The sequence below is a fragment of the Botryllus schlosseri genome, chromosome 5 (genome assembly GCF_051294905.1).
Source record: "Botryllus schlosseri isolate E-star chromosome 5, Bs_hap1, whole genome shotgun sequence".
NCBI classification, from domain to species: Eukaryota; Metazoa; Chordata; class Ascidiacea; order Stolidobranchia; family Styelidae; genus Botryllus; species Botryllus schlosseri.
Genome location: NC_137240.1, coordinates 23,049,165 through 23,074,855, shown reverse-complemented (window position 1 = coordinate 23,074,855; position 25,691 = coordinate 23,049,165). Strand labels below are relative to the sequence as shown.

The window sequence follows — 25,691 nt, the reverse complement described above, 5'->3', positions numbered from 1 at the left end:
TTCAGTAATATCTTTCAACCACCCTTTTCGGTTCGCGATATTATTGAAAATCGCAATCAGCGAAGTTTTTCGATGTGTTGTGGTTTTCGAAATTGATCTAAGTCAAAGTTGTAAATTGTGCACAATATCTGAAGTTTCATTGGCTCGTTTCATTAGCTTCATTAGCTTTTCATTAGCTTTATTAGCTTTTCATTAGGTTCCTTTTTAATTAGCTTCATTACCTTGTTTCATTAGCTTCATTAGCTTTTCATTAGCCTAATTAGCTTTTCATTAGCTTCCTTATTTAATTAGCTTCATTGTACAAAATAAACACACCCGTCTGGCGCAAGGGCCTTCTGTCAACCATTTTTGCCATCGGTCTAAGGCAGGGACGGGCAACTTATCCAGTCGGCGGGCAAGACGTAGGAAAACTAAGTACTTGGCGGCCGGATTGCTGAATCGATACATTATTCGCCCGTTTATCCACATATAGGCTACAAGGAATAAATCGTTTTTAATGAATGTATGACAGCAATGACGACAGGAATGTCGACAGCAATGTCACTTCAAAGTTATTTCTCGCCGATAATGACGAAGACAATGTGGATTTGAGAATAGAATTGTCATACAGGCGCCGCAATATCTGCTTCTATCTGATCAATCAACACACGGTGCAATCCTTTCCTTAATTAGGATTACAAGCAATGTTCCCTCTAAGCTGCGCATGTGCGCAAATGCGCAGTGCTGAAACGGTCTCTGCGCACATAAAATCTACGTTGCGCACAAAAAATCAGAAATGATGTTTTTTCTTATAGTTGTTGCGCACTGTTGTCCAATGGACCAAGCAGGCGCGCAGATTCGTGAAAATTAAGATGGAACATTGCGGGGGCCAAATAGTGTTATCACTGAAGTCTGAAACCGAGGTACAAGTGCGCCCCGCAAAGGTAACTATTGCGCTCCGTGAGGAAATTAGAGTTCACAATGACCTGCGCCTCACGGAAGATATTTTTTTAGTATGGCCTCGTACACGTAAGCGATACTGATATTATTTCAATAGCGCATTATTTTCTGGGAATGGCGAAATAACCTGGTTTAACAAAGTTATAAGTAACAATGGGCTAGCTCGAAGTTAATCTGCGAGAAACTAACCAATGATATAGTCTTCTTCGCGTGGCATGACCATTGCGTAAGATTTACTAAGGACCGTAACTTTCCCGAAATTTTTCAGGAATGTTTTTTCGCGCTACGCGCGTTTTATTATTGTAAGATATCTGATTATTGGGTACCCTTTCCCAACAAAAATTAGGCATGATTTATAGAAATTGGCAGTTGGGCGTCGGCCATTACCGCACCATGACGCGCCAAGACATATGAAGTTAAAGGCTATGTAACATGCGAATCCAAGAAGTGCGCCAGAACGATCAGCAGCGAGAAAACCTTGGGCGAAAAAGACTGCCCCGGTGCTCACCGAAAAGTTCGATATATGCAAATATATGTGTAATTGTCCATGCGAATGGGCGCCTAAATGGCTGGCGCCGAATGTTCCTGTCCTGGCGATCCTAGTCCCACAACAAGACAAATGCCATATCGAGGGAACATTATTTTCCAGTTAAGAAATACCAATTTGAAAGCGTGTACGTCTTTTACTTTAGTACGTTTTGGCGATTTCAATACCTTTTGACATAGCAGATAGGGGGTCGCGAAATAGCATCCATGTAACGAAGTCATTATATCAACGGGTACGCCCGAAGATGTTTTATTATTATTTAGAGGGCCTATCTATTCCAACACACCTCACTGGATTAGCTCTACCGGTAAATCTGATTATGTGAGCAGGGAGAGGATAAAAATTGATAGCAATATATATGCAATTCCCGATCATATTGGCCGATGCAATCATGAATTATAGATATATTTTCGCGCTTCGCGACGCTACTACTAAATGAGCACCCAAAGTACATGATAAGTACCGGAAGAAGCCTAGAGCCGTAGGGGGGCTGGGGGGCGAAGCCCCCAGTAGTTAGTTTTATCACTCTATTGGAGGGTGGTTGCGCACTGTTGTCCGCGGGCCTGCGCAGTGAGTTGGCGTGTTTGCGCAGACTCTTGAAAAATTAGAGGGAACATTGATTACAAGGCGTTCGATTAGCCCGGTATCCCAAATTTACCAAGATACCAAATCATTAAGGTTGAGTAGGTGACGAGATAGCGCCTAATTAATCTCGATATTGAATGCATGCCCGCGTCCTCTACGAAATTTGCAAAGTGGCCCGCGACCCATTTTGAGTTGGCGACCCCCGGCACAAGCGGTGTCTTACAAAAGCCTATAGAAGTGTGCCGTGCTACAAGTCGGTGGTCACGGAATCAAAGATAAGAAATATCAGCCTGGTGTAAATGGCCATTGTAATCTACAAACACCTTGATTACCACAAATAACATTAGATTTGAGTACATCGTAAATACCAATAATGTTGTTGTTTGTGGTATTTATGGTGTTTGTCGACTACAATGGTCATTTACACCAGCCCGATATTCCATGCGTCAACTATAAAACCTAGGCACAAAATGATCGACGCATGTTGGTCGAAGCTTCCGATATCGATATGTCCAGAAGCCGAATAGTCCGTAAACCGCAAACCGTAAAGCGGAACAGCAACATGGTAGCGTCTCAGTAACTTGCGTACTGTCGGAGAGATAAAATTTGGCGGGAAGCAGCTACAGTCAGATTTGCGCGCGAAAAGGCGCAGGGCGTTGCCCCAAGGAAATATCGATATGAACAATACTGGAAGGGGCTAGGCCCCGACTTCATATGCCAATGCGGCCGGAAATATCGAACCGATTGATCGCTCTTGTGACCTGGGAATTAAAATGAACCGACCCATACCTAAGGAGGACCTATGGAATTTATTTGACAGCATTGGATTACGAAAAGAGGAAATCGAAAGGATCGTACAATATCTGAATGGTCAGGTCGACCTGACATTCACGGGAAGAAGAGTGGCTGTCCCAACAGACAGAAAAATAGTAGAACTTTGAAAGAATGGAGGTGGTTCCCCGGCACATTGGCTCCACGTTTCAGAAAATGTAGCCGTACACCTCAGCTGCGTACCGATAACGCTCAGGGAAGAACGATTAACCGAATACTTTCGGAACATATATGGGGAAATTAGGAGTATTGTCCACCAAAGGGACAAGAGGGGAGTTAAGACTGGAGTGAGGACCCTCCTCCTTCAAAAGAAAAGCCTTGACGAAAGACCGATAAGAAGTTATATTTGGATTGACGGCGCGAAGATCGCTGTAAAATATAGAGGACAGATACCGACTTGTGGCTACTGCTGCGAGCCGGGCCATTAACAGATATTCTGCAAGGAAAACCCGAGGAAAATCGAACAGATCGTTAGAAAACCCACTGATAAGAGGGAAGTTATGAAGGAGAAGGGGCAGCATCAACCCCAAAAACTCCTACAAAAGACGATAATGAGCAGTCAAAACGAGGGATAGCTAATTCCCAGGAACTAAACGAAGGGCAGAGACAGAACTACACTCCGACAACGCTTCAGATTGATGAACAAGAAAGTAAGAACGATGTGGCACCCTCGGAAAATGACTTATTAGACGAGGGAGTTCCCAAAGAGCGATAAATTGCCCGTGAAACTGAGAATGCCGCAAGACGTCCCTTGGAGGCAAAAATGATAGCGAAAAGTCTGGGAGATGTCCTGACCAGATCAGAAACTACTGAAAGTAGCGCAGAAAGCCAAGCCCCGAAGAGCAAAGGAACATACACATTCCAACTCTCGGAAGACCTCCACAGCTCGGAGGATGCAATTAGCGAACCTGAAGAAGCCAATGCTAGAAAAAAAAAGGCCGAGACAGAGCAAAGACTTCAAAAGTGGGACATATACGGCGAAGAGAAACTTCAGCTTCTCCACAGAGGGCGTGGTAATGTCGGAATGCATTAATTGCCAAAGACTGATGCACTTCACGAACTATGGAGAGACGAGCAGATGCCTGAGCTGCGCGACAAAGCACTACACCAATTTAGCGTACTGCAACGATGAATATGTGTATACATACACAGAGGCCCAACTGAAGAACAAAGTAACGCTGAAATATAACGCCTGCGAAAGGGAATGCGGAAGATGCAAAGAGGAAATGTAAACCGACGACGTCAACCCAAATAAATAAAAAGCAAAATGGAGGGCCATGAGAAAATCAGGATATTAACAATAAATGCCAACGGAATGAACGACGAAAACAAAAGAAGACTGTTACTTACATTTATCAGGAAAACAGGGGCCGACATAGCCCTAATTCAGGAAACGCATTTGAACCTCCTCACAGAGGACATGGCAAAGAGAATGGAAAGGAAAATCCGTTTGGAACTCAGGCGACAACAGAACAGCTGGAACAGCAATACTCATTATCCCCAGAAGAACCTCGACGAAAATCCTTGACCAGGAAAAGGATATCGACGGAAGACTCATTAAGGTTGAAATAAAATTTGGTGAAACTACACTAGATATAATAAACTATTACGAACATAACAATAATGCAAAAAAGAAAAACCAGATAAGGCATCTGGCAACAAGAGTAGCTAAAACGAAGCTCAAAGTGATAGTGGCAGTGGTTCCCAACCTTTTTCGACTCATCGCCCCCTTTTGAAGCTCCACACCGATCATCGCCCCCAAAATATTGGGAACCGAAAAACAGCGCGTCTTCAGCCCCTCACCCCAAAAAAACGTTGGTCTTTGGCCCCATGGGGTGATAAAACAAACCCCAGACCCTCTTCAGCCAGTGGGCTTTTTGTCGCTACATATCAGCTATACCCTACTTCCTGTACTGTTTGTTGAGTCACCGTATTTCGCCTAAACGCGCGAAGCGCGACAAATTTATATAATTCATGTTTGAATCGGTCAATATGGTCGATGTGGTATGTTGGAAAAGGTAGGACCCCTAAATAATAATTAAACATCTTTGGGCGGAATCGTTGTTATATTGACTTCTTTACTATTTCGTGGCCTCCTATATCTGCTATGTCAGAAGATATGGAAATCGTCAAAACGTACCAAACAAAAAGATGCACATGATTTCATATTGGTATTTCTTTACTGGCAAATATTTATTTTCCTTGCAGGATGTCATTTGTCCTGTAGGGTTAAGGTCACCAGGACAGGAACATTCGACGCCAGCCATTGAGGACAATTAGACACATATGTATATATATCGAAGTTTTCGGTCATCACAAGGGCATTTCTTTTCGGACAAGGTCTTCCCGCTGCTGATCGTTCTGACACACTTCTCGGAGTCGCATGTTACATGGTATCTACTATATATGTCTTGGTGCGTCGTGGCGCAGTAATGGCCGACGCCGAAGTCTGCCATTTCCATAAATCATGTGTATTTTTGTTGGGTGACGGGGACCCCAACATCAATATACATGGAAATATTAAATCGCGCACAGCGCGAGAAATTTTTGAAAAAGTCGCATTCATTTCTAAAAAATTACGGTAATATTTATGTTAATTCACGAAATAATTTTGGGCTTCCTTCGATTGCGGGCCCCCTATCCCCAATTGGATTGTTCGGGATGCGGTAGTTATGGTCCCGACTCCAATATAGCCGTTTTAATATACCATCATCCCCCTATCGCCCCCTTCGTCCGTTTTCGCCCCCTATCGCCCCCTTCGTTATTTTTGCCCCCCCCCCCCTTGACCGCCAAATCGCCCACGTTGGGAACCACTGTGACAGGGGGAGACTTCAATGCCGTTGAAGATTATAAAAATGATACACACCCAATCAACTCACACAAAACAAAAAAAGGGAAACGAGATTCTTCAAATCGATAATGAATACGATAGATGTAAAAGACACATTAAGATAATCTAATGGGGATAAGAAGGTATTCGCCCACTTTTACAATAGTGGATGATCGAGATTAGACAGGATATATGTATCAAGAGAAGTAACAACAATATCCTGAAAACATATCCCTTGCATACTATTTGATCATGATGCAGTTCTAGCAACGATATCCATAGGTAAAAAGAGAGAAAAAAACGATTCGGAATAACAATATACAAATCTACCACACAGATGAATTCACAAATGAGCTCCAAAAGAAATGTAGCAGTTGGAAAGCACTTTACCCCATCATATACCCCACCAGGGTAGAATGGTGTGAAGCCATTACGATGAGAATAAAACGACTTGCGAAAAAGCATACGAGGAGCGCCACAACTGAGAGAAGGAAACAGATACAGAAACAAGAAATAAAACTGCTCAGGGAAAGAGAAAACGTCATAAAACATAACCATTCCAGCATACCTTACAGAAAGGAAAAAATAACCTCTGGAAAATGAAAGAAGAGGACTCAAAAAACTAAAAAGAGAGGCAAAGGTAGAGAAAGATACACTGCTAAATAATAACAAATACACACTCTGTAAAGCCCTTCAGAAAATGAGAGAGATGGCGTCAATACACGAGCTGAACACCCCCACAGGGTCCAACATTACAGATAACGACGAGATAAGACGCCTAATTGAAACATTCTACGAGGAACTGTACAGCAGGGGAAAACAAACAAAATAACAGCAGACGAATACCTCAGATATCAAAAAAGAGCAATGTCAAACAATGGAAAGAAAGATCGAAATGCATGAACCCAGGATAGCAATTCTCCAACAGAGAAAAAATAGAACCCCTGGAGAGAAGAACGGTTTGAGCGCGGAAATATACATGATAAATATCAACACGATGGCGTATTAATATTATTACAGGGGTAATATACAGTGATGCTTTTCGCCGTTTAGGCCCTGTGCGTCACGACACAGATATAGGTACATTTCAATTTCACAGTACAGTTCAGTTTCTAATTGAATAGTATATTCATATTGAAATGAACCCGAATATTTTCGGCTGACACTCGTCAGGGGTAATCGTCAGCAACTAGTAGAGAATTTGAAAGAACAGCGTATATCAACAATCGTAACACAAAATATGACGTCACCAGCGCGAAATGTCGAATACGAGAGCGTTCAATGTACTATTTTTAGATGATACACGAACTCTTTTTGTTGGCACAGCCTTGGCTGGTGTATTTTGATAAAAGTCGACTCCAAGGCACACAAATGAAAGTGTGAGCGACCCTTTCCCAGTATGCGAAATCTGTCGTCTCGATAATTTTTCGCACAGGCGGGATTATCCAACAAGTGTTTGCCAATTGCAGAATTTATGGCCTTTGATTGTTCCGCATCAATCTTGAGCGGGTGAGTTAAGGGTGAGCTTTTCACCGAGCGTGTTCTAATGAATCTAGGGACATGCTGATTTATGCGTTCCTGCAAGCGCTTTGACGTTCTTCCCACGTAGCCACAATCACAGTGACACTTAAATTCGTAAACTACATTGCTTTGCTGAAGTTCGTGAACTGTACGGCACCGAATGTGTTCGTGATTCGTTCACTTTCGCCAGTGAGATGCGAAACCTGAACCTGCCGGATTCAGAAGTGTTCTTGAGCTCATTTGATATCTCTAGTCTCTTTACAAACGTTCCGCTACAAGAGACTATCGATATTTGTGCGAACGCGCTTTACGGCGGTAAGCTAGCACCACCATCAATGCCGCGTAAAGTTTTTGTTGAACTTTTACAGGCAGCTACATGTTCTGTTGAATTTAGCTTTAACAATGTTATCTATAAACAAATAGACGGTATATCGATGGGATCTCCCTTGGGACCTATTTTGGCTAACATTTTCGTAGGGTTTTATGAGGTCGAGCTTCTCTCCCAGCGTGTGTCCGTCAAACCGATGTTGTACCGACGTTATGTAGACGATACTTTTGTCATATTCAGAAATGAGATAGACTGTGATCAATTTCTCATTCACTTAAACTCGCTTTACCCGGCTCTGCTATTCACAATTGAAAAAGAACGAAATAACTCATTGTCATTTTTGGACGTTTTAGTCGAAAAACATGATACCAATAAATTTGAAACATCAATCTTCCGGAAACCGACATTCACTGGCCATTACCTTCGTTGGAATTCATTTAGTCCTAGACGCAGAAAAATCAACCTCATAGGTACCCTCGTGCATAGAGCGTTGATGATATGTTCGGGTAATAAACTGAACTCAGAACTTGACAATATCCGGAAAATCTTACTTGATAACGGTTATCCTGAACATGTCATCAACCGTGGCATAGAGAGGAAGGTAACGCATTTCAACGCAGAAAAGTCAACAGAGCCTACCGAACGAACAACTAAAGATGTTTACATCCATTTACCTTGGAGAGGGCCTATTTCCACCCGCTTTGAAAAGCAATTGATTTCAGCGGTCAATAAGTGTTACGACACAGTGAAGACCAACGTGATTTTCACGACAACGCAACTGCTCCCTGCAACACGTAAAGACGTGCTACCCGCACTTCAGCAAAGCAATGTACTTTACGAATTTAAGTGTCACTGTGATTGTGGCTACGTGGGAAGAACGTCAAAGCGCTTGCAGGAACGCATAAATCAGCATGTCCCTAGATTCATTAGAACACGCTCGGTGAAAAGCTCACCCTTAACTCACCCGCTCAAGATTGATGCGGAACAATCAAAGGCCATAAATTCTGCAATTGGCAAACACTTGTTGGATAATCCCGCCTGTGCGAAAAATTATCGAGACGACAGATTTCGCATACTGGGAAAGGGTCGCTCACACTTTCATTTGTGTGCCTTGGAGTCGACTTTTATCAAAATACACCAGCCAAGGCTGTGCCAACAAAAAGAGTTCGTGTATCATCTAAAAATAGTACATTGAACGCTCTCGTATTCGACATTTCGCGCTGGTGACGTCATATTTTGTGTTACGATTGTTGATATACGCTGTTCTTTCAAATTCTCTACTAGTTGCTGACGATTACCCCTGACGAGTGTCAGCCGAAAATATTCGGGTTCATTTCAATATGAATATACTATTCAATTGTATATTGAAGTTCTGTACCTCAAAGAAGCAGTTCAGTTTCTGTAACATCATGCAGTGCTTTTCGCATTGGACGACGTTCAACCAGCGCATTCACTCTTTCACTAATTCACTCTTTCCTCTCGCTTGCGTCCGTCTTCGGTTCTCGGCTGCCGACTTAATGTGAGGGCGGCTTGCTCTGTGTCTGGGCTTTTCAACACACTGTTAGTACAGCGGGATCGGCGATGAGGAGCCCAGATAACCTCCGACATATAGAAACATGGTAGAGCCGAGACTCGAACCAAGAAACATTGGTGTCGTGACGGTGTCGCTTAGCACACTGCGCCACTCGCTTCCCCGACACGATGGCGTATGAAATGCTTGAAACCTTCAATGAAATATATGAAACGCAAAACATAACCACTAATCTAGCGAGAGCGGTACTCCAGATAATCTATAACAAAAAAAGGAGACAAAAACGAAATCCAAAACTACAGACCCGTGAGCCTTCTCAACACGGACTACAAAATACTTTCCAAAATCCTGACGAGCCGTCTGAAATGAGTACTCCCGGCTATTACCCACGGAAATCAATATGTCAATTCGCCGCAAACAATAGCGCAACTGAACCTCCTGATAAGGGAAATAACTTCTGAAATGAGAGGAGCCTAGGACTCCATAGACCATGAATTCCTGAAAATAACAAAGGAGACTGCAGACCTAGGAAAGAACTTCTGCAAATTCTTTGAGAGGATATATCAACTCGGAGAGGTTAAAATCTCCGTAGGGGGAGACGTGGGGAAGAACATAAAGATAACCCACCCAAAATAATATCAAATGGGTAGAGGAGTTGACAATCCTGGGGCACATAGTAGACAGAAACACCCCACAAAAAAAAAAAACACTGGAAAGAACCAATGACGAAGGTAAAAAGCAGTGGCGGCTCGTCCTATAGGGCAACTGGGGCATTGACCCACCTAAAATTCTGTTCAATAACAATTGTTTACCATTTATAGACGCACAGCAATCTATATTTACCGAAATCACAGCGAAAATCGTCTTCTTCTGGTCCTTTCGCTTGTAAATACCGTTATATAGCGAAGTCTCTGCGAAAATCGAATTCTCTTCTGTGTTTTCGCTTTGCGAATGCCTAGCCGGGGCATGCCCCGGTAGCGCTCATAATAAGCTTTCACTGCCTATTCTCTCAAAGCCGCGCACAATAAAGAAACAGTGATTTACTCTCTCCTATTCATAAAATTACCGAGCAACCGGGGCAAAATAGGTATGTGCCCTTAAGGTGTGATGTAACAATCGTATCTATATCTGAACTCGGTTACCGTCATATGCGTTTAGTCGACCTTTGCTGGTATAGGTCGATTTTGATGGTGTTTCACATCATCATAATTCTTGAAACTTGGTATGTCATGTCGTGATGGTAGTATTTAACACTGCCCCAAGTTTCAGGATTTCTACTTGAAGTTTAGGGTAGTAATTCCGTATCCGAAGTTGAGTGTATGCTGATCCGTCATGTATCGCAAACAGTTTTACTCAAAAGCTGGTATTGGTGCCCATTGATTTTGACGATGTTCCATACCGAGATCGGTCATGACATTTGGCACGGTAAGTCTTAATGTTAGTATCGAACGCTGTACCAAGTTTTAAGTTTGTCTCTGAACTATGTCAGTGGTAATTTCGTTTCCTAATTCGAGTGAGAGTTGACTCGTCATTTATCGCTAACAGATTTTACGCAAAGCAGATATTGGTTTCTATTGATTTTATCGATGCTCCTTACCAAGATCCGTCATAAGCTTTTGCACGGTATATCTTGATTTTAGTATCGAACGCTGTGGCAAGTCTAAAGGTTTACACTCAATGATTAGGGCAGTAATTTCGTTATCAAGGTAGAGTATGGTAGAGATGTGCGCTGATCTGACACTTTAGCCTACAACGCATTACGGATTTCACGCAAAAGCTGTGCTAACGTTAACTGTGTTCCATATTGAGATAGGTGATGAGATGATGATATCATGGATATCATGAAACAGTTTACCAACATTCTCGGTTTGCATTCAAATATTTACTTATATATTATATTCTCCAATGTCAATTTAACCGTGAAATTGTGGCCTACAAGCCATTTGCTCACAACCCTCTGTCAAGCGCGATAGGCCGATAGCTTTCGTTTTCCATGGCGGCTAACAGCTGATCAGTGATCATTTGATCAGCCTATTCCTCAGTAACTTTTACGCAAAATTCGGTGTTGGTCTGTTCGTATTAATTTTGACCGTGTACCATACCATGAGCCATGAGGCTACTTCTCGATGATGTCATGTAACAGTGTACTAAGTTACGGCTTTCATCCACGTATTTATTCGGTAATATATTTTCGAAAGGCGATTTCGCAGCAGACCTATAGACAGTAATAAAGCCGTATGTGTCGTGTTACAGTCTCCAGTTTCAAGGCCAAAATCGCCTATGTTGTACCGAGACCGAATTTCCGAGGCTGCTATTCTTAGTTCTTCAGAATGATGTTTTGAATTCAATATGACAGGCCCAATCTATGAAATAACAATTGCGTATGCGTCCGAACTCGTTGACCTTTCCAGTTAATCTCGAGTTATCGTTATAGTCATTTCCATTTCTGCAGATAATTAGTCAGGTCAAGTACGAACATGAACCGTGTTGAATCTTTGTTCCGTACGCCGTTTACGCAGTTACCACACTTCAAGTCACAGCTCACCGGCAGACCTCTCGTGGCACATACGTTAAAATCACTGTTGTCGGAAATTCATGTTACCGTACCGTAATTAAGTTACTTGTTTACGTTGGAAAACGCCATTGTGACGTCATCTTGATAAAAAGTCGCTTGCAGCCCTCGCCCCACCACCCGATATTGTCACGAGCCGCCACTGGTAAAAAGAATCATAACCGAGATCAAACGACTTCAACTCGAAGGACATGAGAAAATCACTTTGGTAACAACGAACATACTACCTTTGTTCACATACCCGGCAGCCACGACAAAGATGCCGGGCGAAATAAGAAGCGAACTAAATGAGGCAATCATCAACCTGCTTTTTCGGAAAGACAAAAGAGCCGAGTACAACAAGATATGCCAGAAACATAGAGTGGGAGGAAGGCAGCTAATTGACATACCCACAATCACGGATATGATCTTCATAAAGCCGGCGCTAGAGTATATGAAACAAAACCAAGAAAACACAAAAAGAGACTGGGAAAGAAGCCTAGATCACCAGCTAGCAATCACCAGGCCACACACCCTGCAACCACATTCACATTGGAGAGAAATAAACAAAACAATGAAAGAACTAGGAATAGAGAAGAGACACATAAAGATGGCAGAAAACAAAAAAAAACGATACCATGAAATAATAGAAATGCTACACAACAGAGAGATAGAAGAAATGAAAGGACCTAATTGGGAGAATGTATATCACCCAACCCTTACCCCAGGGGTGAGCAAACTTTTCAGCTCGCGGGCCGCATTCAACATCTGAATCCTTCTGCGGGCCGCACTATATAAAATTGGAATTATAAACCAAAACGCAATATTGGTATTTGATTATATAGTGATGTCATGCAGATAATATGTATGCTTATTTAAAACAAACCAAACACTGCGTTGATGATATTGTACACGTGTCAGAAACAGTGGCGAGATTTCATAGGTTGGTCGACCTCAATAACCAATTTGTCAAAACTATAGAGATGAAAGTCGGTTGTCATGATTCTTAGGACAGGATTGAAATTTAAATATGTGAGCAGCGATCTGTTCATATTTTTACGAATTCCCCTTTTGTTTCAGTTCCAGGACACACAATGCTGACGGCATCATAACCATGTTAGCTTCAAATACTCTTCTACTATGTGTACATGAGATATAAATACCCTAATTCTACGCATTTAGAGAACGAATCTACCTAAAACACGCGCGAATCGATTTTTATAAACATATCACTTAAATAATTAAAACTGGAGAGGCCAATCTGAAATCAGACTCGTGTTTCGAATTATGCCAATCTCGTTTAAGATTTCTGTGATGTTTGGCAGTTGAAACCTTTTATACCAGTGGCGGCTCGTCCTATAGGGCAACTGGGGCATTGCCCCACCAAACATTCTATTCAATAACAATTCTTTACCATTTATAAACTCACAGCAATCTATATATACCGAAATCACAGCGAAAATCGTATTCTTCTTGTCCTTTCGCTTGTAAATGCCCATATATAGCGAAGTCTCTGCGAAAATCGAATTCTCTTCTGTGTTTTCGCTTTGCGAATGCCTAGCCGGGGCATGCCCCGGTAGCGCTCATAACAAGCTTTCACTGTCTATTCTCTCAAAGCCGCGCACAATAAAGAAACACTAATTTACTCTCTCATATTCATAAAATTACCGAGCAACCGGGGCACAATAGGTCTGTGCCCCTAAGGTGTGATGTAACAATCGTATCTATATCTGAACTCGGTTACCGTCATATACTTTTAATCGACCTTTGCTGGTATAGGTCGATTTTGATGGTGTTTCACAGCATGAAAACTGTTGAAACTTGGTATGTCAAGTCGTGATGGTGATATTTAACACTGCCCCAAGTTTCAGGGTTTCTACTTAAAGTTTAGGGTAGTAATTCCGGTTCCGAAGTTGAGTGTGTGCTGATCCGTCATGTATCGCAAACAGATTTTACTCCAAAGCCAGTATTGGTATCCATTGATTTTGACGATGTTCAATACTGAGATCGGTTATGACATTTGGCACGGTAAGTCTTAATGTTAGTATCGAACGCTGTACCAAGTTTTAAGTTTGTCACTAAACTATGTTAGTGGTAATTTCGTTTCCTAAGTCGAGTGAGAGCTGACTCGCCATTTATCGCTAACAGATTTTACGCAAAGCCGGTATTGGTCTCTATTGATTTTAACGATGCTCCTTACTTAGATCCGTCATAAGCTTTTGCAGTGTATGTCTTGATTTTAGTATCGAACGCTGTGCCAAGTCTCAAGGTTGACGCTCAATGATAAGGGCAGTAATTTCGTTATCAAGGTCGAGTATGGTAGAGATGTGCTCTGATCTGACACTTTAGCCTACAACGCATTGCGGATTTCTTGAAAAGCCGGTGTATAGGTGGTAACGTTAACTGTGTTCCATACTGAGATAGGTGAAGAGATGATGATATCATTCTCAGTTTGCATTCTAATATTTACTTTGATATTATATTCTCCAATGTCAATTTCACCAAGCCATTTGCTTACAATCCCCTGTCAAGCGCGATAGCTATTTCGTTTTCGATGGCGGTTAACGGCTGATCACTTGATCAGCCTATTCCTCAGTAAATTTTACGCAAAATTCGGTCGTTCGCATTAATTTTGACAGTGTACCATACCGAAAAGGGCCATGAGGCTACTTCTCGATGATGTCATGTAACAGTGCACTAAATTTACGGCTTTAATCCACGTATTTATTCGGTAATATATTTTCTAAAGGCGATTTCGCAGCAGACCTATAGACAGCAATAAAGCCGTATGTGTCGTGTTACAGTCTCCAGTTTCAAGGCCAAAATCTCCTATGCTGTACCGAGACCGAATTTCCGAGGCTGCTATTCTTAGTTCTTCAGAATGATGTTTTGGATTCAATATGGCAGGCCCAATGTATGAGATAACAATTGCGTATGTGTGTGTCCGAACTCGTTGACCTTTCCAATTCGGCTTACGCAATCTCTCGAGTTATAGTCATTTTCATTTCTGCAGATAATTAGTCAGGTCTAGTTCTAACGTCAACCGTGTTGAATCTCGGGATCAGGAAATTCATGTTACCGTACCATCATTAAGTTACTTGTTCACGGTAAGGAAAACGCCATTGTGACGTCATCTTGATAAAACGTCGAATGCAGCCCTTGCCCCACCACCCGATATTGTCACGAGCCGCCACTGTTTTATACTGCGTGGGCCTTGAGATCGGGATGTCGCGTCAGAAATTAAACATAAAAATGACATAGGAAGTATTTACCTTAGAACAGTGGTTCTCAAACTTTTTATGATAAGTCCCTTTATGATGATGAAAGATTTCGCGCCCTCCTTATCGTTACATAACAAAACGCGCAACCAGGATGCTAACAAACCTATCGGAAAGTTTGATGGCATGGAACGTTACGACTGTGGATGAGAGATTTTAAAATATGAAATTCAGACTAAATACATAGCAATAAATATGAATGGGATGTAAATCGCGCAAAGCGCGAAAAAATTTCAGTCCAACTCAGCTTCGCGCCCCCTTTCAGAAGTTCTCACGCCCCCACGTGGGGCGCGCCCCGCAGTTTGAGAACCACTGCCTTAGAATTGTGATAATGAAATATACTAAGAAAAAGTTTAATCAAATCCCTGCAATAATTCAATTTTTAGTACGAATCTTATCATTAGGTTTAATTAGTCTCTTTAGACTCTTGCGGGCCGCACAGAACGGTGTTGCGGGCCGTAGTTTGCCCACCCCTGCCTTACCCTTACATCACGACAGAGAGATCTGAACAGGATTGTAGCAAACCAAATGCTACCAACTAATGAAAGAATGCAGCAAGCTAGGATTATTAACAAGAGGGGTGCGAAATATGCTCGAGCCACACTGAAACACACACACACCTGTTCATAAAATGCGGACAAACAACAAGGTGATAAGAAAGCTCTTAGATGAGTGCAGTACGGTGACCACTCAGAAAACCCAACCTGCCGAAATAAGAACGACCTTTAATATGGATCCAGAAGGAAACATAACAGATGCTCAAGAGGCGGCGCTCATGAAAATAATAACCATTTATAAGCAGGCCGACTGGATTGCAAGAAACAAAATAAAATATGGAGGAAAGAAACTGGGAAGCAAGTGGATCGAAAACTCGGTCAAGTAAAGACTGAGAACAAGAACAAGACTCCAAGGAGAAGACCACTTTGAGGAAATTCTAAACAACATCACGACGAAGATATAATCCGCACAAACGAAAAAATGGAATGATATAGTTTTTTTTCGACACCCTCATCTCGCCTGTGCACAACCTATTGTAGGAGGTACATGCCGAGATGCAGTGGATACTTTAAAAGTTCCTTCAATGCAGAATTGGTGGGAATAAGCATAGCCCGACAGTGGGGTAGTGATGAGCGGATAGTGCTTTTCGAGACTCTGACTGGATTTTACGACATCATGATCTTACTAATCTAAAAATTAGTTTTCGAGTGTAAAATGAACCTGACGAACATGATGTTGAAAAAAAAACAGATTTCAAGGATAAAACCTCAGAGACCCAGGTGATGCTCGAAAAAAACAGATCGCCCCCGATCGCCCCGGGGCGGCATTACAAAACAATTTGGTAAATCAGAATCTCACTACTGTCACTAGCTCTCTCGAAAGCGATTATCGCATAGTGTCAAAATTGGTATTTCAAAACGTTTTGCGGCCAGCTCACGCTAAGGGCGCTTTGAATTCACGTAAACTCTCGTAATTCCAGACGCAACGCCGCGTTTCGAAATCAACGCGCTACTTTGTGATTTCGCCATGTCGCCAATCTCAGTAAAAGATGACATCGAATGAGCGCTTAACGCTGTGTGGTCAGCAACGAGTTAGCTGCGATAATCTTTAACATAAAGGGAAATCGAAATACCCAAATTGTTATGGTTTTGCTCTGAAGAGAACAACATTACAGGCGTACGGTACATGATAATTTTCCTGCTTAAAGGTCTAGTTCAGTGGTTCTCCTCAACCGCCGGTCCGCGACAACTTTCCTGCCGGTCCGCCGCGCATTTTGCAATTTTATACCTTACTTTTAAGATGCAGTATGTTGAAGGCTTGTCCATTCATAAAATACATAAAAAATCAAAATTTAAACTGACTGAGAACTTCGTGAAGTAACAGTAGGCCTGGAAACATTTGACTTGAAATTCAAGCCGTGTCATTTGACGACAAGAGCGACAAGTACGAGATGACTCACTAAAATGCGAAGTTTGCACGATGATTCATTTTGTGCAGTAGCCTAGGCCCTATCGTAACTGCCAAAAAAAAACAATTGAAGGGGCCAAGCTTGAGTGGGACGCAAAGTTATTTCTTGAATGAACATAAATTATGGAGTGTTTTAGTTGAGAAACTTCATCCAACTCTTTTCAATTTTCTTTCACGCTTTGTTCGATTTTGTGTCACTAAACACCTTGATTATTGGGTGCTCTTCCGCCAGGAAATACGCATGATTTATAAGATTAGACATTTTCGGAGTCAGCCATTGCCGCGCCACGACGCACCAACCCATGATGAAGTTCAGGCTAACATAAGACTGCGTAAACAGTCTAAACACCTTGGCCGAAAACGACTGCACTTTGTAAGCCAAATTGTCCAAAGGCACCCAAATGACTGGAGCCGAATTTCGCTGTCCTGGCAATCGGTACCCCGCAGGAGAAACGTCATACAACAGAGAAATTTTCCAGTGAAGATATGGCAATTTGGAATCGTGTGCGTCTTTAGGCTTAGTACGATTGGGCGATTTCAATTCACTATATAACAGACAGTAGGTCATGAATTAATGACATGCAACGAAGTAACTATTGCGCTAGTCCAGCCCGAATATGTTTAATTTGGTTTCATGCCCTAAATTTTCCAAGACGACACCTCACTTAGCTCTACTGGAGAATCTAATAATTCTGAGAGGATAAAAAGATTGTACGTACGCAATTACCAATATTATTGACTGATTCGGTCATGAATTATAGAAGATTTCCGCGCTTCGCGCGACTAGGCCACGTAAACTCTGCATGCACTGAGTAGAATGTGGGGGCCCTAAGACCAACTGTTATGTTCGTGTATTTACGTTGGTATCGTTTCACTCTATTTTGTATAGGACTAGTAATTAGCGCCAATCATTATTTCCTCGTGTGCCTTGCGTTGTATTTATACCCTGCATTCTGTTGTCTCGTGGTCTTTTCATTTAACTGCACTCTGGATCGTGTCGCTGCCGTAAAGTTATTCTGCCTTATAATATACTGATTTCTTATTGCAACCTCGTCGCATTGAGTTATTGTTCAAACAAGATCTAGAACTTAACACCAACGTTTTTCGAGTGTTGACTGACGACGTGCCATGTCGGCACTGGTTTTGTGAATGGCCATTGGCCAGGTATAGCTGTTGCCAGGAGTTTTCGTGTGGTGCATTGTAATCGTAGTAGCCAGAGTAGCCTAAGCCTGGTGGTAGTTCGCATTCAACATTCAGCAAGGTAGCACGACAAAGTGCTTGGTTCGACTCCAAAACACTTCTTCCCTCGATATTGTCGAAGAAAATAATAATATTCGGGTTGGCGTGGTCGGTTAAATCCATGGCTTACTGCGCGAAAGACTGTAAAAGACTCTCGGCGATAGAACGTTTATCTGGGAAAGGCAATTTCACCTCGACTCAGCAGACTCACTACATTAAAATCACATGGACGCCTTCATGAACATAATTAATTACGATCAGAACCCTAAAAATGTCACTTTTTAGCACCATATACTTGCAAAAAACGGCTTCATACTTTACATTTTGGGTTGATATCGATTTTTGAAAGTCCACCGGTCCGCCAAATTTTACCGGTCCGCGAGGTGAAAAAGGTTGAGAACCACTCTAGTATCACGCGTACATTGGAATTTAAGTTCGTACGAGGTATGAGGATACAGTTGGAGCCATATAACATTCTGGAAACATGGCGCCGATCGTAATTCGCAACGACTTTATAAAAAGTGACAATAGATTACTTAACTAAAGAGGTTAGTAATCCACAATTTAACGCAATGGAATTGCTTATAGCTTGAAAGCAAGATACTAAAGAACAATGCATACGGAACATATTTCTTTTTTTCGCAGAAATATCACTTTCGCCGCCAATTACGACATTATCCAACAACTGTGGGGATACCAAAATATATTTGCAACCTTCTATTCGTCGTCTAGAGGACTACTACCTCGAATACAGTGTCCGATTATATTATCTTCTTCCGGGAAATCAAACTCAAGTGATAATTACGGAGGTATGATCAAATATAACTTCATAAATATCTACACGTTCACGAAAACCCAAAGGTCCAACATCAGCAATATTGGTCGGAGACGACGTAGTGGTACGGTCCACAGCCACAACACCAATGGGTTGCGGGTTCGACTCCGACCGATGTCGACTCCAGAAATGCTTCCCAAGCGTTGGAGGTTTATCTAGGCTAATCCTAGTCACCGATCTGCGTATGCGGTGTCTTAAAAAGCCTACATGTGGGCAGTGCTACAAGTAGGCAGATACGGAAAGATAATATAGAATAAAATAGAATAGAATAGAATAGATTAGAATAGAACAGATTGGAACAGAACAGAATAGAATAGAATAGAATAGAATGGAGTGGAATGGAATGGAATGGAATGGAATGGAATGGAATAGAATAGAATGTCTGCCTGGTCTATTTGACCATGTAGTCGAAAACACCATGAATACCACAAACAAATTACTATCAACTCCTCCATAGATTCCTAATCAATCAAACACCGTTGAATTAGCATACCGGTGTTCAAAATGCTGCCTCCTGTTCTGTTCTTCAACGTCACAAGCAGGCAGATAGCACGGCTTGGCTACCCATCACCCCTTTTGTGTCCTTTGTCGAGTTTTCCATACTGAATGTCAGCAAATTGGTAAATGTGCCATCAGATCGCTGCGCATGGCTCCGCTGGTAGTTCAGTATTTTACCAATTCATTTGTGTAATCAAGTTCATATACAGGTATCAGAGGTGTCAAACATACGCCCCTCGATGCAATGCTCATTAAATGAAAAAATGCTTGTATTAATTCATGAAGACAGCTAATATTGAACATGTTCAATGTTCATATGCAACATTGTAACCGTGTGACTACCATGCTCTGTTTTTATTCTAGTCGCCATTGCACTCAGTTCAGAAATGGACCAAAAAAAGTCGTTATTCACAGAGGCGAAAATAAAAGTGCAAAAATCATGTAAACTACATAGTGATTAAATATTGTTAGTATTAATAAAGTTGCTGCTAGAACATAGCTTCCGTTATCCATAGACTTGATAATACAGTATTCCACTGAAAACCAAAGATATGAATTTGAAAATAACATTTTGTATCGTTTGACTGATCCGGACCGCAGACAGTCAAAATATTCGAATCCGACGCGCGACCCAAATTGAGTTTGACACCCTTGGCTTATATTGCACATAACAGGGGTGGGCAAACTGCAGGGTTTGTCCTCCTTTTTCAGGTTTTTGAAAATGTCGTCCTTTTTGGCTTTTAGAGCTAAGATGATGGATAGATTCGAGCGAAAATGAGCACAAATAACGCTAAACATGAAATTTGTGGTTCGAACGTAAGAGACGACATTTTTTTAGTCAATCAACGGAAAATGTAAATAAAAAACTGTATTTCGGGAATGGAGCCGGATTTTTTTTTTGCTCAACAAACCACAATTCCGCGATAAATTTACGGATTTTACTCCAATATTAAAAGTCTGAAATTTTTCGAAAATTGCTCTCTTTTCCCGATTCCAAAATATGGTGACGCTAGCAAACTGCGGCTCTTTCAGCCTTTGATTGCGGCTCTTTAATGTTTGCACAATGCACTATGCACACGCGCTCCGCCATTTTGCTGGAGAGGTTTAACCCGATTATAAATTGATGCTTCGCGTATAGTAACAATATGCATATTGGTTTCATGTCGTTTCTTCCCCTATGGTTTACGCTGAACTTGTAGAATTTAGGGGAAGGTGGCACTTCGGGGTTAGACATTTGCAATTAAACTCTCGAATCGAGTTCACATAAACGTTTCACCCGCATCAATCAATCAATCAATCAACCAATCAATCAATGTGTTCAACAGTAAACTTACTAATTAGTTACGCCAGAGCAGGTCACAATCATTTCCGGGTTAGCAATGGTGAATACGGCTCTTCCATTTGTACTATAAAGGCAGGGATATATAGAACTCCGGGATGGCTGACTTCATTTTGGCCTTTACCTAAGTAGGTCCAGAAAGTTACCTGCAATCTGCCTCGAAATATCCACTTTTCTGCAAGCTAGCGATACAGCTTTTTCTAGAATAACGATCCTCAACCTTTTGCGGAATAGTTAGTAAGCTAGACATTATTCCCTTATCACAACCTTACTGCTGTATAGCCAACCTAGTAGAGTATGACACTGCTGTATAGCCAACCAAGTAAACTATGACAACTCTGAATTTCAGTAACACATGAATGTGTTTAATTTCTACACATCATATAATTTGCATCAGGCGATAAATAACAGGGTGAATAATGAATAATATCAGTGTCTTCTACCTATTTACAAGCCATTGTCGGAAACCTTGCAGCTGGAAAGGGGGGGGGTAATAAGATTGATTAAATTAGCCATTTCAATTAGCGTTAATCGACAATTACCATGGAGTATAGGGTTGCATTTAAAACAAACATGTTTAAAACCAGGCCCTTGTATAAAACATACTTTTTTAAGCCATGACGTCAAGAATATTCAATAGTGACGTCATATTGGATTGACATTGACAATTGAAAATATAGTGTAAATATAGCTCCTTTGACGAAATATCTGTGCTATTGCTGTTGAACCGACTATTTTGAGGGCTCCAGCCATCCCATATCGATATTAGTCGGCTATATCGGGCGGTAATCGTCCGTAGGCTCATACAACACGTATTTTGGGAAGTATTTACACAATTATGGCATAATTTTACAACTTAAAAAGAATTTTTTTCAAAAGGCATTTGTTTAAAACACTGTTTAAAGCATGTTTTAAACATAGTGTTCGTTTGTTTTAAATGCACCTCTACCATGGAGGCTTTCCAATAACGAAAAGATAGCACGGCCTGTAAGGACTCGAAATTGTGATAGCAGCATTGTCAGCTCCTATGTCACTCAATGAAAGTTGATCAAGAAATCAACACACCATTGATACTTCTCTTCAGGTTCAAATGTAGCCAGGGTAGCAGTTTGGTACATATCATTATCAATTTAAGAAGCATTCGGTAGACCCAGTTATGAATTCAGCTGATATTTTGTTCACCGAGAAATAGTTTCATGACCGCAGTGAAGAAATTACCACAATGGCTTAACGGTACGGTACATCACGAATGGGCCTCCTGAAGCATTTCATGCCATTTATCAGTTAGGAACAGTGATGAGCATCGGACGGACTCGGATAGCATTCGGACCGGATATTAGACAATTTTTTGGCAGTCGGATAGGATTCGGATATTATCGCAGATTTTTTTCCGGATATTGTCGGATAGCTGTAACTTTTGATACGGATATTTCCGGATAGTTGTAACCAGATGTGAGATTTGATTACAGGCCCATAGAAAGAAGTCATCGAATCAATAACCAAATACAGACAGCTGACACCTTGCGATATGAATGGTAGCAATCTAAAAATGTCTGTCGAGAGTCCAAGAAAATACAAATAAACTATCGCCAACCATTCTTACCATTCAAGCCATGTTATCACATTTATTTGCTAAACTACATCAAGTATACCATACTTGCCAGTCTAACGGATATATTTTATGTGAACTGATAAAAGATGGTATGATTAGACATGAGCTATCCTGACATAGTTATCATCAGTACAGTATTCTCGCAGAGCAGTTTCTGAAGTTCACAAAATTGAAGGTTTTGTTTCAACATCGGTCGCAGAACTGCATTTGCTTTCCACCTTTACATGTGAGTAAATCCCTGTCAACATGCAAATATTTTTTAAATCCGTCTTCACACCCTCTCAGATTTTTCTCTAAATTTATAAACAACTAAAGTATCTAGTTCTGAGTACAACAAAATTTATTTCGGACAATTTCGTTGAACGACTCTCGAGGTATTGCAGTTTGAAAAATGATGATTTTGTGATTACTCAACCATGAAATTTGGCAACACAAAACCTGTGTATGATTGTAACTGGTATAGCTCAGAGGTTACGTAGAGTAAAGGTTTGAATGTTATTTAGCAATAATTGTTGGTACATGTTCTTCACTTACCACGAATTTCCCCGCTCCACAGTATTGGGTCAAGGTTCAAAACGCGATTTCACAATTGGCATTTGTTAAAATCGGTGATGCATAACAATATTCTTCAACTCATCTGGTGCAATTCTATTTAAACCAAAATTCACAAGCAAGGTGTCATTTGATAGCTGTTTCCAACTAGAATGCACGAAACTTAGTTTTATTATTGATATTTGACAGCAACATGGTTAAAAATATAATATGGTGCATAATGCAAAATAGGTAATTTTTTAATTAATTTAAATTATATTAATTCAGTGATTTTCTGATTTTGCCGTTATTCTACTCCTTATATGATAATGTGTTTCAGTAGATAATTATTGCCATGCTCAGAGAGTACTTTTATTTATTGCATGTGCATTATACTTGCAAGGGTGCTTCTGGGTTTACCGACTATCAGTAATTCGAGTCAACATCCAAATAATATTTCAATTCGTCTTCACACCCTCTCAGATTTCTCTGCAATATCATGTACAACTAAAGTACCCAATTCTGAGTAGAATAGAATTTATTTAAGATAACTTTATTGATCGATTCTTGAGCAATTGCAGTATAAAGAATGAGGATTTCGTGCTTACTCAACCATGAAATTTGCGTATAATTATAACTGCTAAAATCATTACTTATACAGGCTGCAGGTAGTAATGCTGGTAAGCAATGATTGGTGGTACATGTTCTTCACTCACTAGGAATTCCCCTCCGCATTACAGAATCAAGGTTCAAATCTTGATTTGAAAATTGACATACCAGTATGTTAAAATCAGTGATGCGTGACGATATTTCTGAACTCTCTGGCACGACTCTATCTAACTCAAAATTCAGAAGTAAGGTGTCATATGAAAGCTGTTACCAATGAGAATCCATCAGAATTGGTTATGAATTGAATATAAGACAGGAACACGGTTAAAAATATACTTTGACACTTTATGCAGAACAGGACATGCACTATTTAGAGCGCATCTTTTCAATGAAGTTTTAGACAAGTGGCAGTCAAATATCACATGCAATACCAATTCAGCAGCGTTCTACTCTTTCCAAGCTTCCATTTGACACCTTCATCGAAAAAAATCGGTTTAAATAGAATTGCGCTAGGCAGAGTTGCATATTTGTTACGCATGGCTGATTTTGAAAACATGATGACTTTGAATTGACATTTGACCCCTAACCCCCATTAGTAAAGTTGAAAATTTAGGTCTATCACAATAAGCATATACCAAAATATCTTACTACAGAAATTTAAGTCTGCCCGGCAGCAATTTGATCACTATAATGTTAATTACAATTAGACACAGGTTCCAAGCTGTATAGCGTCACGGCCGAGTGAGCACAAAATGTCATTTTTCAAATTGCAATAACTCTGTAGCGAATTGTCCGATTTTCTTGAAACAAAGTTTGTTATGCACCAAATGTAATGCCTGATCGATGTGAAAATTTTCAATTTGATCTGAAATGGTGTGGAGACGGGCGTTTGCATGTTGAGAGGGAATTACTCATGTAGTTTTTGAACCCATTGCTGACGAATGTCACAATAGGGCATACAATATCCAGAATCCTCAAAGTAGTTGTTGCGGCAGTCTTCTGTAGATAAATATAAGACAAATCCCTCTTTGCGTACTTCGTTGCATGACTGATTTTCATGCTACCACAGTAGTTGTATGATACCCTTTCAATCAGCACTATACAGCGGTGCTTGTGCTATGGCACAATCTTTAGCTACCATGAGTCTTCCGGCAGTTCATGATCATAACGGAATATATCCCGATGACGTTCAACAATGTAATAACTCCATTTTGTGAGAAGGTATTCTCATTGTGGACTTGGACTTTGCGTCAGCTTGCACGTCGAGTTAACAGCTACCGTACCCACACACTTGTAGCCCGACCAATCAAATAAGAATATGCATACACACATATACAAGTAACTTTCTGCAGTCAGAAAATTATGTAGAAAGTTATATAAAAAAATATGTTCACAGATTACAAATTACAGCTAAAATGTATGATAATTATTATAACGATGCCTCGACTATACAGTAGCCTATCGTCCTCTTTGAAATCATTCAAGATACATGCATGCCTTACTAAGGTAAACTAATAACATATAGCAAGGCTATGGAATCCAGAATTCCTATATACAGTTACAACGAAACCCAAACCTATTCAACTCCTGCTTAAACTTCCCTTCCTTCAGCAGCTATATTTTCTCCAATATGATTGACGGAATCAATCATCTAGAACCATTGAGCCATATAAACAAAAGCTGTTAGTTTTTTTTTCGACCAATGGTCTGTTCATGTAGATTTGATTTCAGTTTAGGAATTGTGAAAAAAAACTTTGGCGTTATTCTGGTGCTTTTCTATATGATTTAAACGAGAGACCATGTAAACAGTTTGAAAGTCAACACCAAGGAGTGGTGATGAGTGCGTTAGGGATGCGTCATTTCTCTTGAGTGGAGCTCCATCAACTGTTCGAAGTGTACTCCGTACCGTACGGTTTACATTGCATTATTTGAAGACCTCGAATGTTGTCAAACTGCTCGTTCTGTCTGAGTTTCGTTTCTCCGTAATAATGGATCAATGAGGAAAGTCGACGTCTCCTTACATAGCACAGCAAGAGTAAAGAATGGAGAGATTGCATCCTGATTTATGGGACACTGCCTCTATGCAATAATTGCTATGTTCAAGTGAAACACCACAACTTTT

The 25,691-nt window shown here is 40.8% G+C and overlaps 1 protein-coding gene across 3 annotated transcripts in view; it reads left to right on the top strand.

Annotated features, from left to right (window-relative positions):
* LOC145439436 (uncharacterized) overlaps positions 1 to 25,691 on the top strand; it is a 50,960-nt gene that overhangs the window by 17,613 nt on the left and 7,656 nt on the right. For all 3 annotated transcript variants that reach the window (XM_080316919.1, XM_080316920.1, XM_080316921.1), the window contains exon 6: positions 18,791 to 18,954. In XM_080316919.1, coding sequence (XP_080173045.1) covers positions 18,791 to 18,954 — 164 coding nt within the window. The remainder of the gene's footprint in view (positions 1 to 18,790; positions 18,955 to 25,691) is intronic.